Here is a 20744-nt window from a genome sequence, read left to right on the forward strand (position 1 = left end):
TCATTTCTCTTTGTTTTCCTCCTGGGATTCCCATATATGCAGGATGAAATGCTGATAGTTTCCTAAAGGCCACTTAGGTCTTGCTTCATTTCCTCATCCTTTTTCTTTCTGTTCCTCAACTGGATAACTTCAATGGTTCTATCTTCTATTTCACCAGTTACTTCTTCTGCTAGCTTGTTGAACCTCTGGTGAATTTTCCATTTCATTTGCACTTTTTTTCTATTGTGTGTGTGTGTGTGTGTGTGTTTCCATTTTTACAATTGACATTCTCATTTGTTCAGACATTATTTTCCTGATTTCTTTTAGTTCTTGGACCATGCTTACCTATACTCTTGGAATATATTCTAGATAATGTTTTAAAGTCTTTGCTTAGTCAATAAAATGTCTAGCCATCCTCCAGATAGTTTCTGTCCATTTATTTTGTTCTTTTGAATGGACTATACTTTGTCCATTGTGATTCTATTGTTGTAAAAAACTAGACCTTCAGACAGTATTGTGTTATAACTCTGGAAACCAAATTCTCCCTTTCCTAAAGGTATTTTATTTTGTATTTTTGTTGTTTGGTTTGGTTTGCTGACAACTGTAGGCATCTGCTCGTTTAGCGACTTTTCCATACTACTGTTACACAGACTAAATTTCTGATCATTAATGGTCACTGAAATCTCTGTTCTATTAGGTTGTGTCCAGCTATGTTTTGACTGGGATTTCTTTGAGTGCCGGGAGCAAAAACCCAAAAATGAAACCCTCAAAATTAATTGAAAAATTATAGTAAGAAAATAAACCAAAAATCCAAACATTTCTCCTCACCTTTGGACATTAATTCTGAAGACTTCTCCAACCCTTAGCCAAGCTTGCACTGAAACCAGACATCAGTCAGAGGTAAAGAATGAGAGTCTTTTCAGGTCTGTCCTGAGCATGCATCTTCTCCTAAACATGTGTATGATTTTTCTAATTTTTCTAGTATATTTTGAATTCTGTAGTTTCCCTAAGAAATTTTCCTAACTTTTTCTGAGGCTTTGGACAACCTGTTCAGTCTCAATAGTGAAGTTTTGCACTGAGTTACTTCAGGATTTTACTTAGCTTTACAATGTTCTTGGGCAATGTGTGCCACAAGCAGGTTATGTCAGTCCTTCAGGTAACCATGAGAGCAGAGACTGACTCCAGGACTTGAAGCCTGGGAGGAAGGCATCCTGGATGTTGAAAAACTCTCCATGAGGTAGTTTTCCATTTTGCCCATTGCCCAAAACTTCTAATAGTTTCAAAACTTGATTAGCCTCAGGAGAAAAGGGCTGAAAAGTTTCTCTAGCTGTCCCATGACTCCATCCCTAGGGTTTCAGTGAGCTGATTTTCCTCAGCGAAGAGCTTTCCTTAGGGACACAATGCAGAGGGAAAGAAGTATAGAAAGAAAAAGAAGAAAACCGTTGGGCACCCAACAACACTATGCTTTCTGGACTTTTTTCTAAATGCCAGTGTGAAAACATTTTCTATTTCACTGAGAGTAAAGGAAGCAAGGCAGGAGATAGCCTGGTCTGAGTTCTGCAGAGTATACAACTCTTCAGTTCACTCCCTTTCTCTGGAGGTGAGTATCTTCCTGATCAACGGGAGAAGAATATTTTCTCTACATGGAACAGTTTCTACTTCTTTTTATTTTTTATTTTAATGCATTATGTGAACACACTAATAAAGTTTGACATGATATTTCCGTTCATGCATACAGCATGCACTGATCTAATCCAATCACCTCTTTTCCAATACTCCCCAAGCTCTAGAATTCTCTATTTTACTTTCAGGTTGACTTCTTTTAGCTTCCATGTATGAGAGAAAACTTATGGTACTTGTCTGTGTCTACCTTATTTCACTTATCATCATGTCTTCCAGTCCCATCCATTTTGATGAAAATAATAGAATTTCATTCTGTATTTGAGATCAGTAGCAGCATTATCTATCTTTTGTTCTCTAGATTGCATAAAGAAGTGGTGCTCAAAACTAAATGTTGGGGAATTACTCGAGTGCTACTGAGTTTTATCTCTTAGGATTCCCTGGCTCCAAAGAACTACACTATATTCTTTTTGCTACCTTCTTCTTCTTCTACTCAGTGACAATAATGGGAAACACAGTCATCATCATCACCATCTGTGTCAACAAACATCTTCAATCCCCCATGTATTTCTTCCTTGGCCACCTCTCTGTCCTGGAGATCCTGATCACATCCACTGCTGTCCCTTTTATGCTCCAAGGACTGCTACTCCTAAAGACTCAGATAATATCTTTGACTGCATGTTGTGTACAATTATATTTGTACCTTTCTTTGGGAAGCTCAGAGTTGGCATTAATAGGAGTGATGGCTGTGGACCGTTATGTGGCTGTCTGTAACCCTTTGAGGTACAATATCATCATGAATAGCCGCACCTGTTTCTGGATGGTAATTGTGTCATGGGTATTTGGGTTCCTTTTTCAAATCTGGCCAGTTTATGCCACATTCCAGCTGACTTTTTGTGAATCAAATCTGCTAGACCATTTTTACTGTGACCGAGGACAATTGCTCAAACTATCCTGTGATGATACTCTTTTCACGGAATTTATTCTTTTTTTGATGGCTGTTTTTATTATCATTGGTTCTATGATCCCTACTATTATCTCCTACACCTACATCATCTCCACCATCCTCAAGATCCCCTCAGCCTTGGGTCGGAGGAAAGCCTTCTCCACCTGTGCCTCCCACTTTACCTATGTTGTGATTGGCTATGGCAGCTGCTTGTTCCTCTATGTGAAACCCAAGCAAACGCAGGCAGCTGAGTACAACAGGGTAGCATCACTGCTGGTTTTAGTGGTGACCCCTTTCCTGAACCCTTTCATCTTTACCCTCCGCAATGACAAATTTATACAGGCCTTTCAGCATGGCATCAAACGCTGTTGTCGACTTCTAAAGGATTAGCTCTGTCCTAGGGACAATCTACCATGGACTTGAGTAATCTAAAAATACTAATTCTTATCATATTCATTCTCATCTACAAGAGAATTCTATGGTTCTGATCATGCTCAAAATTATAACTAGATAGAGTTCCTACATGGGAGATCACTTTATTATCATTATTTTGGCTTTTTTGGTGGTGTTGTTCTGGGGGATGAAACCCAGGTCTTCAAGTATGTTAGGCAAGCATGCTACACTGAGCTACACCCCAACCCTCTTGTTTTTTAAATGAACACACTTGTATAATCATAATACATTTCAAAAAATAAATTTGGAAAGTATGAATATATGCATTTTAGAACATTCAAATCTGTGTTCCTGGGCTGAAGGGGGAATACAGAGAGGACAGAAGAGGAGGCAGCTTCAGATCCCTCTCCCTGTGCTTCACATTCTTCAGTTCTGACAGGGCACCTTCCTCCTCATTGCTGCCTTACTCTGTCCATTCTACTTTCTTTTCTGATTCCATTTCATGTCTCTAAGTGGTTACAGATTCATTTCTGTATTCCTTTTTCTACTCCCTTCTCTCATAAGAACCAAGTTTACCACACTGTCTTCCAGCACTATACTAAGCTCCCCTAAATTCATGTCTCAGTTCCAATATTTCCCTATCTTAGCCCTTGTTCCTCTCACACCCATTATTCTTAATACTTCTGTATTCTATGATATGATTTAGAGACTACCTCTACATCATGACACAAGTAATTACACAATTTGGCAGCAATCCAAATGAACATCACAAAGTGACTGTAAAAATAATTGTGGAACTTCCATTCAGTTGAATATCACAAGACTCTAAGAAGAATAGGATGTTTTCTGTGTAATTAAAAGATGTCTAATATATAAAGCAAAGAGCAGAAAGTTTTGCTTAAGTGTTAGCTTTTTGTATGAAAAAAAGGCAAACACTAGTTTATGTTCATACTTACACATAGTTGCATAAATTAGTTTTTGTTCATACCTATATATGTTAAGTCTGGGAGGGAACTCAGAAAATTGGTTTCCTTGGGATATGATGATTGGAATGGGACTCAGGAATAGTGCTGGGAGAGAGAATATAGAATTGCTCTTCATATTGCTTTGAGTTCTATTTTATAATAACGTCTTATTTTAAAATCAAAAGAAATAATCCTGCCTCTAGTTGTCAAGAAAGTGTCTCAATGTAACAGACAATTTCTTGGCAGAAGAATCTTTAGTGAGTCCAGACAATTTATACTGATTTTAAAGATGAGTAGAGAACTTTTCTTGTCCGGGGGCCTTGAACAATTTTGTAATGATATATTTATTCTTAATGAAATATTCTTTAGATATATGTGTACCTAAACTATATTATCATATGTATGTTGAAGATATCTTTTGTAAATCTGGGTTTTTATTGATTTTTAGATGAAATCTTTTGTCATGTAGAAATATTAATTTTGCTATTTTTGAATTTAATCTTTTATTCCATGATTTATATTAGTACATATTGTTTTAAAAGCCCATTTACACTGGGGAGATTAACAATAATATTTTGCACTAGATATGAGCTCTGACAATGTAAATATTGTATAACAATTTAAATAAAAGAGTGAAGTGAGCATATACAAAATGTTCTTCAACATTTTCAGTAGTCATATAGGTCATAATAGTATAGTATTTTAGACTATTGTGTATATGAGACAAAATAAATGAATAATTACAGAATATTCTAATTCTAAATATAGAAAAGGTTAGTTAAAATCTCTAGAGTCTCATAATTGAACTCTAATTTACATAGACTCATGGCTATCTGCCTATCATACATCTTCTGACTCTGTACACTAGAACATCCTAGGAACATTTAGTAATTTATTAACAATGAGCATTCCTAGGCCCAGAGTGTGGTCTTCCAATACTATTTCCTGATACGAGAAAGTGGGGCTTCTAAAAGAAATGGGTGGTTCCAAATCTAGGACCGAAAATCTACAAGATGAATTTGGAACATTTTATCACACCAGATACCAAAAATTACTAGAGTTACATAAAAAATATGAAGAAATCAATTGAAGAAAACTTCCACTGGCCAACAATGAAGTTGCACTTCAAAAAAATAGAATAATTGCAATTATTTGAAAACTATCAAATACATTTAAATCAGAGTTTATAATGATATTTTAAAACATAGTCACCTTCAAAGATGATATTTATTATTAATCAGACCAAAATTGGATCAAGCCTCTGAAACTACTCACAGAAAGCAATGCAAGAACAGAAAGACATGTTCAACTGTTATCACAAGGATGGAATCAACAAAAGCCAGGTTATGTAAGTTTTATGTCAAGACATATGGCTTCTTCAATCAATATATTAGAAGGAAATAAAAGTGCCATAGAGAGAATCTGATAATTAAAATAGATTTTGAGTCTATCTTGACATATTTATACAAACATGGAGTATATCTTTTTCTTTTTTTAATTTGTTTTAATTAGTTACGCATGACAGTACAATGATCTTGACATAGCATGCATTTGAATCAGATGGGATATAATTTCTCATTTTTCTGAGTGTACAGGTTGCAGAATTACATTGGTCATGCAATCACGTATATACCCACAGCAATAATCTTTTTCTAATGAGGATATCAGTCTTGTGGATGTGCACGATGTTGAGATACACTGTGGTGTATTCATATATGTACTAGGAAAGTCACATCAGATTCATTCCACTGTCTTTCCTATTCTTATCCCCACTCCCTTCCCTTTATTCCCAGTCTGCTGAACTTCTATTCTCCCCTGCCCCTTATCATATGTTAGCATCCAAATATCAGATAAAACATTTGACCTTTGGTTTTTGGGGATTGGCTTATTTCACTTTGCATGATTAAGGAATATGAGGAGGTAATCACTTAAAAGTTGAGATCATAGTTGCAACTAAGGACATGAGGACTACAATTGGAACAGGACCCATGGATGGGCTTCTAAGGCTAACAAAGTTCTATTTCTTGATCTGGGGGAGGGGGGGTGATTACAAAGGTGTTCACTTCTGTCAAACGGGTGTGGGATCCAACCTGAAAAAGCCCCCCTCTTAGTCATTTCAGGCTACTACAATACAACACCATAGATTTGATGGCCTGTGAATAACAAAAATTTATTTATCATAGTTCTGGAGGCTAAGAACTTCAAGATCAAAGTGTTGGCAGATTTGTTATCAGCTGATAGCAGGAGAAAAAGGGATTTCAGGATCCCTTATAATCACTTCCCAAAGATCCCACCTCCAAACACTTATCACACGGGAGATTACATTTCAATATATGAATTTTGAAGGGACGTAAATACTCAGCTCTCAATGTAAAAAGTGGAACAATTCAAGTAATAAATTACATAATGTAGTTTGGATTATAATCTAAAGAATCAAATATTTCTATTTTTACAAATCTATGAATGCATAGATGATTTATTGAGTAAATAAAAGATTTGGGATTAGAAGGCAGGGGATAAAGCACCATTGAGGACCAAGATTCCTGAGAAACAGACAGATGGGCCTTCTAATCCCAGATTTATTAGGCCATATGGGAGCTACTATAGCACTCAGATGAAGTAATGTGATCCAATTTGGGCCAGAGGGGAGAATGTCCTGGATCTGGATCTGGATCTTCTGTAGGGAAGATGTGGAAAGTAATAAAGAAATAACAAATGTAGGAAAAGTATCTCCTTTAAAATCTCTTTGGTGATCCCAGAGTCATGGGAAAGAATGCTATATGAATAACTCAGGCCACAGAGCTTTGGAATATTCGCAGTTTTCTTAAACTAGATTGAATCTTGCAAATGGGTTAGTATTTTAAAATAGAGAATAGATGCAAATAATGTGCCCTAAATGGCAAAAGGAATGAGATTAGGTCTCTTCAGACATCAGCACCATTGACATTATAATTATAAAAGGATTCTCTCACAATTTAAAGCATGCATGTCTACAGTGCATTGATACCCACTAACCCAAGGCTTCTGCTGTTGAGCTTAGAGGTGGATTTGGGGTACATGTGAGTATGTATGAGTGCTTATGTGCATACACGGAATTTTTTTGGAATAGAACCTATGGATATTAATCTCTAGTTAACATATGACTCCTAAATTTTTAATTTAGGGTCTTCTCTAAATGCCAATAGAAAGTAGATGGATATTTCTCCATCTTGGAGCATCTGTAAATGTTCGGAGGCATCTCTTTTTAAATTAATTATTATTATTTCAGTTATACATACTTATAGCATATAGTGTGACAATCCAATGTATATATGCAATGTGGAATGATCAAATCAGGGTAGTGAATTAACATTCTTATCTCCTTTAAATTTCAACATAATAGTTGAACATATTTATGAAATACAATGTAATGTTTTAATATGTGTATATAATGTGTATTGATCAAGTCAGAGTAATTAAATTTTCCATTTCCTTAATGTTACTCTGTAGCCTTGAGTCTCTCCCTTCTAGTTTATCATCAATGATAGTCACCCCACTGTGCTGTACAACATTAAAACTTATTACTTCTATTCATGTTTTGGCACAATAATTCAATTCTCCCTCTATCTCTTCTTCTCTCCCTTCCCAATCTCTAGTAATAATTATTCTACATTTAGATCAACTTTAGAAAAGTATTTTTCTTCCTGTGTCTGACTTTTTCCACTTAGCATAATGTCCTCTAGTTCCATACATTTTGCTGCAGAAAATATAAATAATCCAATTAAAAATGGGCAAATGATAAAAGTGAACATTTCCCAAAAGAAGATATTCAAATGGCCAACAATTACATGAAAAAAAATGTACAACATCATTATCCATCAGAGATGTACAAATAAAAACCACAGTGAGATATCATCTCACCCCAGTTAAAATGGCTATTATTAAAAAGACATAATGTACATGCTGGAAAAAAAATAAGGAAAAAAAAAGAGAACTCATACATGTTGGTAAGAATATAAATTAATATAGTCAATATGGAGAATAATATAAAGATTCCTCAAAAAATAAAAATAGATCTATGATATGATCCAGCCATCCCTCTCCTAGGTACCTATTCAAAGAAAATAAGATCAGTATACCAACAGATACCTACATGTCCATGCCTATTCACAAAAGCTTAGATATGGAATCAATCTAGATCTCCATCAACAAAGGAATAAGTAATGAAAATGTGTTATATATTCAAATGAAATTTCATTTAGCCATAAGAAAGGAGTGATATTCTATCACTTGCAGCAATATGGGAGGCATCTCTAAGTCAGGAAAACATTTTCCTCCACCTGAAATGTTCTTCTGCACTGATAAACTCCCAAGAGACTAATTATTTCCTCACTTGGAAAACTTTGTAAGGAATTAAAACAATTATCTTCTCCTTAGAAAGGACAAAAGTTTACTAGGCTTCTATTAATATGTCAGGACATAAAATCACTCAGATTTCTCTCTTGAGAGATTCTCCTACAACTCTCCCAACCTCTTAATCATATCACAAATCAAGCACAAAAACTCTTTCTTGCTCTCCCTTTCTCAAATGATGAAGTTCTTGATTTCTGGGTTTTGGAAATTTGATTTAGCATAAACAATTGCCCACTTATTACACAATATCACACAGAAACAACTCATAGTTAGACTAATATAAAATAAAAATATATTAGTGACCTATTAGAAAGATGTTTTCCTAATCTTAGGGCCTGAAGGACCCTAGTTAAAAAATATTTTATGAAGCATTTGCTATTCATTCTCTAAAATTCTTTTCCTTGGTGATTTCCAAGTCCTTCTTCTCAAGATAATCCTCAAGGTAGACCCCCCAGGAATCTGAACTTGAGCTTCATATTAATTTACTAAGTAAAACAGACCAAAATGTTCAGCTTTTATAACTTCATTAGAATTGTAGGGAAGGGGTGTTAGAGGCTGGGGAAAAACCTGTAATGATGACAATGATTCTTAGATTCTTTGATCCTTTCATATTTTCTCTTTATTGGCCAGATACCATTGATATATGTAATGTCTTGTGAGAGACCCTGGAGTTGCATTTGCATAACAGGCAAAAATATGAAATCCACCTTGCTAGATGGAACCTAAGGATTCTGATATTTTGGCAGAATGGCATCCAGGAATTACATTTCCAAACATGAAAATGGTATGGCTGAGTTAAAGACTACAAATTAGAAGATACTATGGAGATCATCCAGGCCCATCTCTCACCTAGTGTGGAAACCTTCCCCAGGACAATACTAATTGGTGGGAACTGAAACTGACTCAGCCATCACTGGGCATGGCAAACAGTGGTAGGAGGGAGCTCCTTTTGTTCAACTTTATTGTCAAATCTTAATCCAACTAAATGTCCAATTTCTACCTTCTGAATTACATAGAATAGTTATTTAATATAATCAAACTAAGACCTTAAAAATTCTATACAAAATATTTTAATCCCAATAATCATGCCATGGAATCCTGACTTTTCAATATCCTGATTGGCCAACTCTAGGTGTCCAGTTGTTTTATAGTATCTCAAAAGCTGAAGATCTGAGTTGACTTCAATTTCTTATATGACTAAATTATTGCCAAAGTAATCTAAGTGATTTTCAGAGATTGGTGAATTTTTGTGCTCTTAATTCATTTGAATTCTGGTTAGTTAAAGGAATAACAGGTATTAAGTATCTACTACTATGCTTCTGATATTGAGAAGATGCTTTCTGTTAAGCAAGGACATTCTTCTATATTACAACAATATCATTAACATGCATGAGAAAATTAACATTACTTCAATATTATAAAATATATATTTTAAACTCAAATTTTCCAAAATGATTTCTAAATGCATTCATTTACAATTTTTAAAAATCAAGGCTCCCATCAAGATTCATGGGTTGCAATTAATTATACTTCTTTTTAATTAGTTTTAATCTACCACATTTCCAGTAATCATTTCTCTTTTTAATCTTATTTTTGCTACCTTTTTAAAAATTGTATTCATTCCTCTTCTCAGTTTTTCATATTCTCACTCAAATGTAGCCCTTCTTTGTCATGTTGTTTCTGAGATAGTTTTGACTGCTCTTCAATTTCCCTTAACTCACTTAACATTTTTTTCACACTCATGTTTTTATACACTTCTATTCTGAGTTTTTTAAACTTTTTCTGACTTTCAAAGTTGTTTCATATTGGTAAATGCTTTTTGATTGTGGTTAATTCATGTTGGAGATTTATTTTAGAATTTTCCTCAATTTTTGAAGTTATTTGGTAAATATCTTTGAATGGAAATTTTTACTTTTGCCCTTTCATTCTAGTGTGTTATAGGTGTTATATGTTTATTATTTTCTATTGCTTTAAAGTATTTTGGAATTTCCTGATTCAGCAAGAAGACTTTTTTCTACACAGGGAATTTCATTGTCTGGACAGTTGTCCATGTTTCTTACTGGAAGTTCTTAATGGTTTTTGTTAGTAGACAAAATGTGCATCAAATTTTGCATATTCATTAATAAATAATGCTATTTTGGAGTGAATGAGTTCATACTTCCTTTAAATTCTTATATTTTGTAAGACTCTTAAGTTTTCACCACTTACTTTCCCTTCATGTTCAAGGTTCCCACTATTCACATCCCACTTCAAAGAGCCTCCCAAGTGTTTCCCAAACTGATGCCTCAGGCATCAGGCACTTTTAAGCCCCTTCCTTTTGATCTTCACTGTCAGTGCTCGGACCCACCAGGCTTGGACCTATTCTCAGTATTTCCCATTCAGGATTTAGTTTTAACTTTCTAGGGAAAACTTTCTCTATTGTCCTCTCCACAGTAAGTCTGACGACTATTTATAATGAAAGTAACCCCTTATCACATTAACAGTATAGAATTAAAGTTTGACCTCTAGGACTTTCACTAGAAATTGCACTTTATACAACAATGAATTGTTAGTCAGTATCTGATTGCAATAGTGTATCCAAATCAGTGAAAATCCAATTAATAATACTTTTCATCAAGTTACTCTTTACATCTTCTTTAAAAAAGTAATATTTTTTTAAATGTTTTGTTAAAAAACAAGTTATGTTTATGGCATTTCTTCATCTACAAGTAAGGTAGACTACTTTTAAAGTCATTTTTCATGTCTTTAAACAACTGAATCCATAATCTATTAACATTTATTGAATGCTACCAAATGCTAGTTAATTTTCCCTACAGTGGAGATGAGAAGATATAATTAAATATAGTACCAGTTCTTAAAGAGCTCAATCCTAACTTTGAGAAACATATGAATATGTTAATAATTATAATACAGTGGCTTAAATAATACAGGTTTAATAATGTACAAGTGTATTTAGTGGGGGTCCTGGGATTGAACTCAGGGACACTTGACCACTGAGCCACAACCCCAGCCTATTTTGTATTTTATTTAGGGTCTCACTGAGTTGCTTAGCACCTCACTTTTGCTGAGGCTGACTTTCAATTCACAATTCTCTTGCCTAAGTCTCCCAAGCCACTTGGATTATAGGCCTGCGTCAGCTTTTCATCACTATGACGAAAATACCCAACAAGGCAACATAAAGGAGGGAAAATTTATTTGGGGCTCACGGTTTCAGAGATTTCAGTGCACAGCCAATTCCATTGCTTTTAGCCCAAGGAGAGCAGTACATCATGGGGAAGGGATCAGCAGAGGAAAACTGCTAAACTCATGGTGAGATCAAAAAGCAGAGAACAAGTAAGGGAAAGGGACCACAGGAAAGTTGCACCTTACAGGTCACATCCTCAGTGACCTACCTCCTCTAGCCATGCCCCACCTACCTGAATTCGCCACCCAGTCCATTCAAACTAGGATAGACAGATTCGATTTTAGCTCTCATAGGCCAACCATTTCACCTCCAAACATTCCTTTATTAACACAGGAGCTTTTGTTGAACACCTCATATCCAAACCATAAGAAAGTTCTATGGTATATGAAGGTATTTGAGTCAGAGTTCTCCAGATAAACAAAACCAATAGGTAATATATACAAAAAATATTTTTGTCATGAGGAATTTGCTCATGCCATCATGGAGGCTGAGAAATCCCATGATCTGTCTGCCACCTGAAACCTTAGGACCAGGAAAGCTGAAAGTATAATTCTGTCCAAGTTTAAAGACTTAGCATTAGAGAAGTCAATGGAGTAAATCTGAGTCCCAGGTCAGTAAAAAGTGATATGAGATATACCAATTCAAGCATCGTTACTTTAGGAAACTTTTCTTCCCTCCATTTTTTGTTTTATTCAGGCCCTCAATGATTGAATGATGCCCACCCACTGAGTGGGACTACTAAGTCTACCAACTTAAATAATAATTGCATTCAGTAAACTCCATCTCAGACAGACACATGCAGAAACAATGCTCAGTCTGGCGCCCAATGGCCTAAGTCAAGTTGAAACATGAAATTAACCATCATGTTGAGAATGCAAGAACAAGGATTCCCAACTGTTCCTAACCATTTGGGAGAGTCAAGGAAGAAATACTCAAAAATATAATCTTGGAGATGTTGTCAGAACAGGAAAGACAGTTTTCTGGACCAGCTGTCTTCCCAATCTGGCCTAACTGAAATAGGCTCCTTTCCTGTTTCACCATCATTTTTTGCTTTCAAGGTAGCAGGTGGCCAGATCTTATTTGTTATGGCCAAGGACTCCGGTAAATTCACAGGTTCATGGATTAGAATGTGGCTCTCTTTAGGTGGCAGGGCAAAGGGCATTAATTCAGCCTACCATAACCTGTAATTAAAACTTTCCCACAAAAGCAACTTCTAAGTGCTCCCAGTGATGAATATGCAAATTTTCCACAAAATAGAAAAATACGACTAAATTTTTTTTATGATGACTGAAATTAGCATGGTACTAAAACCTGACAAAGATTTTATAATAGAGGAAAACTTAGAAATCAAAATCCTGAACTACAAATATTTCACTATATGGATGATGTACTATTAGCACACAAAGCTAAAAACACATTGCTAGAATGTTATGCCACACTTACAAACTTATTAAAAAATTATAATCTAGAGATAGCAATAGATAAAGTACAATTAAATTTTCCAATTAATTATTTAGGAGTTCTATTATCATCAACCATGGTCCGTTCACCAAAAATTCAAATACGAATAGATCAACTCAAATCACTTAATGACTTTCAAAAGTTATTAGGAGACATAAATTGGATAAGGCCTTATCTAGGTATACCAACAGGAGAGTTGGGACCTTTATTTGATATCCTAAAAGGTCCGTCAGATCCAAATTCACCCCAAATGTTAACGCCTGAAGCAAGAAAGGCATTAAAAAATTTCTTTGCAATCTTTCCCAGTTAACCCCCTTGTACTAAGTCAATTACTGTTGGGATTCCGTTAAATGATTATTTGGGGCTATTTTAAAGCACTATATGATAGAATCAGACAGTATGCATCCTTTGATGTCTTGCTCGTGGCACTATGCTTAAAGACCATTTTAGATAACATAGTCACTAACAAAGAAAAAAAAAACACAAAAAAATACCCAGGAAAAAAATAGCATTGAACCATGAAAAGGATAGTTGTTTATAGTACGCAAACAGGAACAAGGAGGTAAAGCATTGCCTCCTTCCACCTCAGTTGAGAATGTATGCACCAGATGACTCGAATTTTTCACAGTTATGTGCAAATATGCACATATCAGCAAATGCTTTTGGAAGAACTACAAGTATTGACTTTGAGGTTACAAATAAATTTTAGTGAGTAGGTAAATTCATAGATGTAAACCTCTGAATAATGAGAATCAACTATACCATGCTCTCATTCACAAATATTGGTTTTATGCAGTCATTAGCTCAAGGAATTAAACTGCTGTGAACATTCTATCAGAAGTCTTTGTAAAGATAAATTTTAATTTTTCTTAAGTAAATTCCTAAGAGCAGAATTGCTGGATCATAGCATAGGCATATACTAAACTTTAAAGAACCTGACAAAATTCTTTCCAAATGGGTTTCTGCTGTTTCATAATCCTTACTACATCTGAATTACCTACTCAACCAGTGGGGCCTAAAACAATGCTTGAAGGGTGTCTATTAAACTGAACCATGCCCTGAATTAAAGAAGTCATTTATGCAGTAAGGGTTCTCACAGAGCCCCATCCTCCTCAGATTTCCTCATTTGCAGCAGCCTTCACATTTCTCCAACAGTCATCACACAACCAACACTGCTGCTCAGAGGCCAGCAAGTCGATGCTAACACAGAGACACTCTGAGCAGCATCTGTCACAGTTCCTATGGGGATGAAGACCTCTGTGATGTGTTCTTATATCACAATATGATTAGTGACTCTCATATGTCAGTGTCATTTCTGGGATCTGCACAAGATTAACTGAAATGAGAACTTCCTGCCAATCTTTCTGCCAATCTCCTGCCAATCTCCTACAGGAAACTGTACAGACAGACTCATTGTAATCTCTTAATGCAGCATCATTTAAACTAATTTCTTACTATTTCCTTTAAGAACATGGCATTTTTTACCCATCTCTCTATTTAAAATTGTTTCCAAGGTTTTTTTTTCTTTTTCACTACAATATAATCCTCACATATACACTTTTAAATTTTTATAAGTATATAATTTAAAACAACTAAGTTAAACTTTTCTTTTATCATATTGTCCCTCAAAAAATTACATGATTTCTATATCAATTTATAATCATTTGCAATGAGATTATATTGGATTCATCCATTTTTCCAGATGATGTTAATATTTCAGTGTTAAACCTGCCAAGATCCTAAAAATGACAATAACATATCAAGAGTCAGTAATCACAGAGTGAAGTAAGGACACATTCCAAAGGTCCTTACCCACATACAAACTGTGCTGAAGCTACCCAGGAATCTTATCTTTGGAGAATCTGTATTGGATCAAGTGACAAGATCTGTGGATGAGGAAATTCAAGCAGAATGTATCAGACACTTTCTCTCAGGACTATTTTCAGGACCAACTTCCTTAAATCAGATCCTAGATCTTTCTTACAAATAGTCTCTGGTTTTAACTAAGGCCATATTGGACATCAGAAAACAGGTTGGTGTCTTGAATACTGTAACTGAATCTTTCCCTGACTTCATGAATTCATGGTTTCTCCTTGTCTAGGTCAGAATTTCCCTCACAGAGAGAAGACTATCCAGGCAAGAAAGGAAAGACTATCGTGGGCCAGAGAAAGAAAAAAATTTATAAAACTAGGAAAGAGTTAAAAATTGAACAGAAATGCCTCACATGGGCTCTCATAGCCATTCCCAACTCCCTGCATTTCACCTGCACAAAGAAATTTCATGTTCTTTTTTTAATTGTGTTAAAGTGCATATAGCATTAATTTTATTATTTTTAGGTATGCAGTTTAGAAGCATTAAACATGTTCACGTTGCTGTGCCATCAATCCCCAGAACTCTTTTCATCTTGCAAAACTGAAACTCCATGACTGCTAAACCCTAACCTCCCACTCCCTGCTCTACAATAACCTCGGGCAGCTACCACTCCACTTTCTTTCTCTATGAATATGCCCATTCTATTACCATATACAAGTGAAATCATACAGTATTTGTCTTTTTTGTGACTTTCTTATTTCACTTAGTTAAACTTTATCCATATGTCAAAATTTCCTTCCTTTTCAAAGGATGAATAACAGTTATATATATATAATAGAGTTATATATATATATATATATATATATATATATATATATATATATAGAGAGAGAGAGAGAGAGAGAGAGAGAGTATTTTATTTAACAACTCATCCATCAGTGGGCACTTAGGTTGCTTACATGTTTTGGCTATTATAAATAATGCTTCTAGGAACACAGAAGTATGTAAGTATGTTTCTTCAGGATTTTGCTGTCAATTCTTTTGTTATTGTCCTGCCCACAGTCCAGCTGCGCTAGAATAGTGGGAGAGGATACTGAGAGATCAAAGAAAACATCAGTTATGCCGTGCAAGGCATAAGATCTATTGAAAAACATTTACAGGGAAGGTCCAGTGGTGACAGGCTAGACAGTATCTCCATTCCTTAAGTTGCTTCACCAAATAATGCCTCCATCCCTCAAGATACTGCTACAGAAAATTGTGTCTCCATCCCTCTCAAAACTTTGTCTAGTAGCAACCAGCAAGATGAATGGTACTTGTCCTCTCTATGGTGCCCTCAATTCTACACCAGTTAGCACAGACAGGGGTTTATAAGTTATTATATAGAAGCAGTGACATCATTAGTTTGTTTATTCTGCTTTGTTCCTTGCATAACCAGCATTCCTCCGAAGCAGCTGTCCTGGCCGCATGCAAGAAAGCAGTTCTACAGATTATACTATTCGTGCTTATGATGTATATAAGAAAGAGACATTGTCCATCAAAACCATATTTATCTGGACATTCTAGTCCATATAAACTTTTATTGCCCCTTAACTTGACCAGGTCTTTGGGAAAGGGACATTTCAGGGACAAGGTCTTTTACTGTCCTCTCTTTATTTTTAAGGTTGATACAAATATATACCTAAAAATTTAATGTCTTGATCATGAGGTTACACAATATACTCTAGATTTTCATTAGTTGTAAGTAATATAGCTAAGATTAAATTGTTGGTAGCTTGACCCCATAATCTGAGCCCTTAGTTTCCAGTTTTTGTTTATTTTTTTCTTTTTTCCTCTTTTTTGGAGGGAGTGGGTATTAGGGATTGAACCCATGATGCTTTACCAATGAGATACATACTTAGTCCTTTTTTAAAATAGAATCTTGCTAAATTGCTTAGGGTCTCACTAAATTGCTGAGGCTGACCTGAAACTCGCCATCCTCCTGTCTCAGCCTTCTGCATCACTGGGATTACAGGCAAACATCAAGGTGCTGTCACTACTAGCTATTATTATTCCCTTTTTGGAATGACAATACTGAGATTCAGAATGGTTAAGTAATTTTTTCCTCAGACACACAGCTAATTAATAGATTTTGAAACCAGATCTGATTCTAAATATCAATCCCCATCATCTGTTACCTCACATAAATGAAGATCTTCTCTTATCCAATGTACTTTTTTAAAGGTTTAGAGTGGAAAGAGTTTTGGACCTTAAAATGCAAATACAAGGACTGTTCCTAGCTGATTTCAAACATGTAAATCATGAACTTTGGTTATTTTACTGATATAAAGATGGTTTTGGGGAAGCAAAGGCAAGAATTAAAGAACTGACACCATTTGAAAATTACAAATCCAGAGAAGTAAGGGTAAAGAAGAAGTGAGAGTGAAGCAAAGAGACACAAAACAAAGCAATAGGAAGATGTAAAAGACAAAGCCACATCTCAGAGCAATCCATTGCAGAGAAATAACAGTGGAAGTTTATTGTCCCTTCCTTTCTCATTTCTCATTGAGCAAGTTTCACCCCCAGATTTAACTACTCAGACTTCATTACAATATAATCTTCTCCTTGACAGTCAGTCAGGAAGCAAACCAAAGTCTGCAAGTGTGCCTTTTTATACACATTAGAGAGCAGTGTATTTAGATTGGCATGGTTAGGCTCAGATTATAGACATGAGAGCCAGTCATGCCCAGAGCTTTAGCTCAGACTCCCACCAGCTTGGGAAGTCCACAAAAGAAACGACAGTGTTGTCTAAGAGGAAGGAAGGAAGAAGGAAGTTCATCTTCTGATGCAATGCAGAAGTTTTGTGTCCAATAAATCTGACCTCACAATATTCCATAATAAGAACAAATATATAAAACACCTAGCAAGCATTGATTTCAATTTCTGGCATAGATAGAAAAGATTTAAAAAACTGCATCATTTGAGACTTTTTTAGTTATAAGCAACAGAACACCCAACTCAAATTGTCCTACACACTGAGAGAGATTGATTAGATGATTTACATACAACTACCTATTAAGAAGACCTAGATTCTGGTACAGATTCATGAGGACTTCAGCTATATTTATGGACAATTTTCTCATCCTAATTTCTCTGTGGGTATGCTTCATCCTTGGATAAGATTCTCAATGACTACAAGATGACAGCAGTGATTCTGATATCTCATTCATAAGCTACACTGCCTAGAAAAGTACTCATTGTGATGTTCTCTCAGTCATGTTATTTATGTTTAATAACCAAATTTCATCATATATCCAGCAAATAAAGACCTCATTTCTATAAGATTATGTCAAGCAAGTCATACCCCTTGAAGTGATTTTATCACAACAGAGGTAAGATAGAGTGGATGCCAGAAAAGCAATCATAACACCTATGTGTTTGTCAGCTTTCTACTATTATAACAAGTTCTGAGATGAGCAACTTATAATGAGTAGAGGTTTACTTCGACTCACAGTTTTAGATCACAGTCCAAGCATGATCAGGCAGCACCATTGTTTGGAACTCTGGTGGCACATCATGGGGGGAACTACTGGCAGAGTGAAATATCTCACCTTGTGGCCATAAGGAAAAAGACAGAGGAGTTCAGGGTCTCACAATTCCCTTTAAGGGTATACCCCCAATGACTCAAAGAACTCCTAATAAGCCTCACTTTTTAAAGTTTCCACCACCTCCTAATAGTGAAAACCACAGGACCATGCCTCTAATATAAAAGCCTTTGAGGGACATTAAAAAATCAAACCATAGCATTTTCCCCCTGGTTCCCATAGGTTCATTTCACTCTTACAATGCAAATTCACTCAATCCTTACCCATCTTCAAAGTCTTAACTCCATGAGCATTGCTCAAAATTTCAAGCCCAATGTCTCCTCTGAGATTCAAGCAAATTCAACTATGAGACCCGCTAAAAATCAAAAGAAAAAGTATATACATCCAAGACATAACAGTGAGATAGGCATACAATAAACATTCTCATTCCATAAAGGAATAACAAGAAAATAGCAAGGAAGGATTGGACTGAAGCAAGACATAAAATCAGAACAGCAAACATTAAATCCTATAGCTCTAATGATCAGTATCCAGGGCACATTCTGGTGGGATGTGAACTCCCAACAACTCCCTTGTTGGCTGCAGCCCCATGACCATGCCTCAGGTGGACCTTGTACACTACCTTTGGTTTCTCTTAGCAGACTTTCCGCATTTCTGTCATCTCTAACTTAATGGAGTCTCTATTACAGCTTTCTGCTTCACTCTTAAAGCTCCAAGTACCACCCTATCAGAGGCTGCCTATGGGACCTCTAACCCCATAACACATGGCCTGGTCTCCCAGACTTTCCTTTGAAATCTTGAGAGGTCTCTATGTTCCATTAACTCGCATTCTGCAGGCCTGCAAAACCAGCACCTTGTGAATGATGGGAAGGTCCACTACCAGCACAAGCTGTACCTGGGCTTGCTGGAACCATAGCTGCACAGGTTTTGAACAATTTGGAGAAAAAAAAATCTTAGGGAAGTGATTTCCCAGGTGCTTTTAGGTATACAGGTGTCCCAGAATCTTTTCTCAAAAGACCCTTCCTGGAATGCCTCTGAAACAAATTTCCATTTCTACTTTCTTGAGCCTATGATGCCTTCAGCTTTGCCGCCAATTTCCAAGATGTTTTCCAGGCATCTTTCCTGATATCCTGGTACTAGAACACTAGATTTTGTTTTATGGGTGCCAGTCTCCAGAGTAACTGTACCTTCCTTGGCTGCACCTTTACATGTACCCCTTTTTTTCACAAAGCTTCAATTTTTCAAACTTTTCTGATCTGCAAATTTTTGCTCCTCTTTCTCAGTGAAAATTTGGCTAAAGTAGCCAATAATACGAGTTTTGTTGCCTTAAAATATACTCTGTAAAATAATATTTTTATCTTCTTTAAGCTTGGCCTCCCACAAAACATACACAAATTCTTTTTCACAGTGGAGCAAGTGTAGCCTCTAATCTAATTCCCAAGAAAGTCTTCATTTTCATCTAAAACTTCATCAACAGCCTTTACTGTCCGCATTCCAATCATCATTCTGACCTTTTGAGTCCTCACCAAAATCATCTGTTAAGCTGCACTTACAGCATTTTAGACTATCTCTTGCCCACTTCTCAAATTTTTCTAAATTCTTCCTGTGAACCAATCCCAAAGATTTTTCCACATCACCAGGTATAGTAAGAATAGCAAAAATAACTTCATTTCTCAGTACCACTTTTCTGTGTTAGATTTCATTTACTATAATAAATACATGAAACATAAACTTATAAAGAGAATTGGGTTATTTTACTCACAGTTTTAGAGGTTTCTGTCCATGCTCAAATGATCCTATTGCTTTGGGCCTATGATGTCACATCATGATAGTGGGACAGAGACCACCGTGGAGACAAAAGGCAGATGGATGTATTTCTGGATCTTAGCCCAAATAAAATCCTTACTCATGTGTTTATCCCCCTGATTGAATTTTGCTTCCATTGTCATCAGATCAAAAGATCCCAAAGTCCAGCATCAGTAGGAACATGGTAAAGCAAAACTGCTGAATCATGCCTGAGAAGCAAAAAAGACTGTGACAAAGAAGCCCACAATCCCTTTCAATGACCCTAAAATCTCCCAACAGCTCTGCCTCTTAAAGTTTCTAACAACTTTAATAGTGTCAAACTATTAAACCATGTCTCTACTCATGGGCCTTTGGGAGACACTGAAGATTCAAATCATAGCAGTCCACTACTAGAATCATCAGTGTACGGATAAAACAATTCTAAACCCAAAGCTTATTTATTTTCCAAATTTATATTGTTTTTAATAGCAATTAAAGCACACTACAGAATATTAGTGTTCTACATATTTCCAAAGAAGGAGGTGGACTGGAGAAGAAAAGCTGTGATTTCAGAATAAATATGAAAATAAAGAATAGGCAAGTATGTGGTATAAAGATAGTGGGGT

General features: G+C 35.7%; 1 protein-coding gene across 1 annotated transcript; it reads left to right on the forward strand.

Moving 5' to 3' along the window:
* Positions 1–1990: 1990 nt before the first annotated feature.
* Positions 1991–2935, forward strand: LOC143402514 (olfactory receptor 9A1-like). Its single transcript, XM_076860058.2, has one exon. It carries the CDS (start codon positions 1991–1993, stop codon positions 2933–2935), a length of 945 nt encoding a protein of 314 aa, XP_076716173.2.
* The last annotated feature ends 17809 nt before the right edge of the window (positions 2936–20744 follow it).

Source organism: Callospermophilus lateralis, chromosome 1 (assembly GCF_048772815.1).
Source record: "Callospermophilus lateralis isolate mCalLat2 chromosome 1, mCalLat2.hap1, whole genome shotgun sequence".
Taxonomy (NCBI): Eukaryota; Metazoa; Chordata; class Mammalia; order Rodentia; family Sciuridae; genus Callospermophilus; species Callospermophilus lateralis.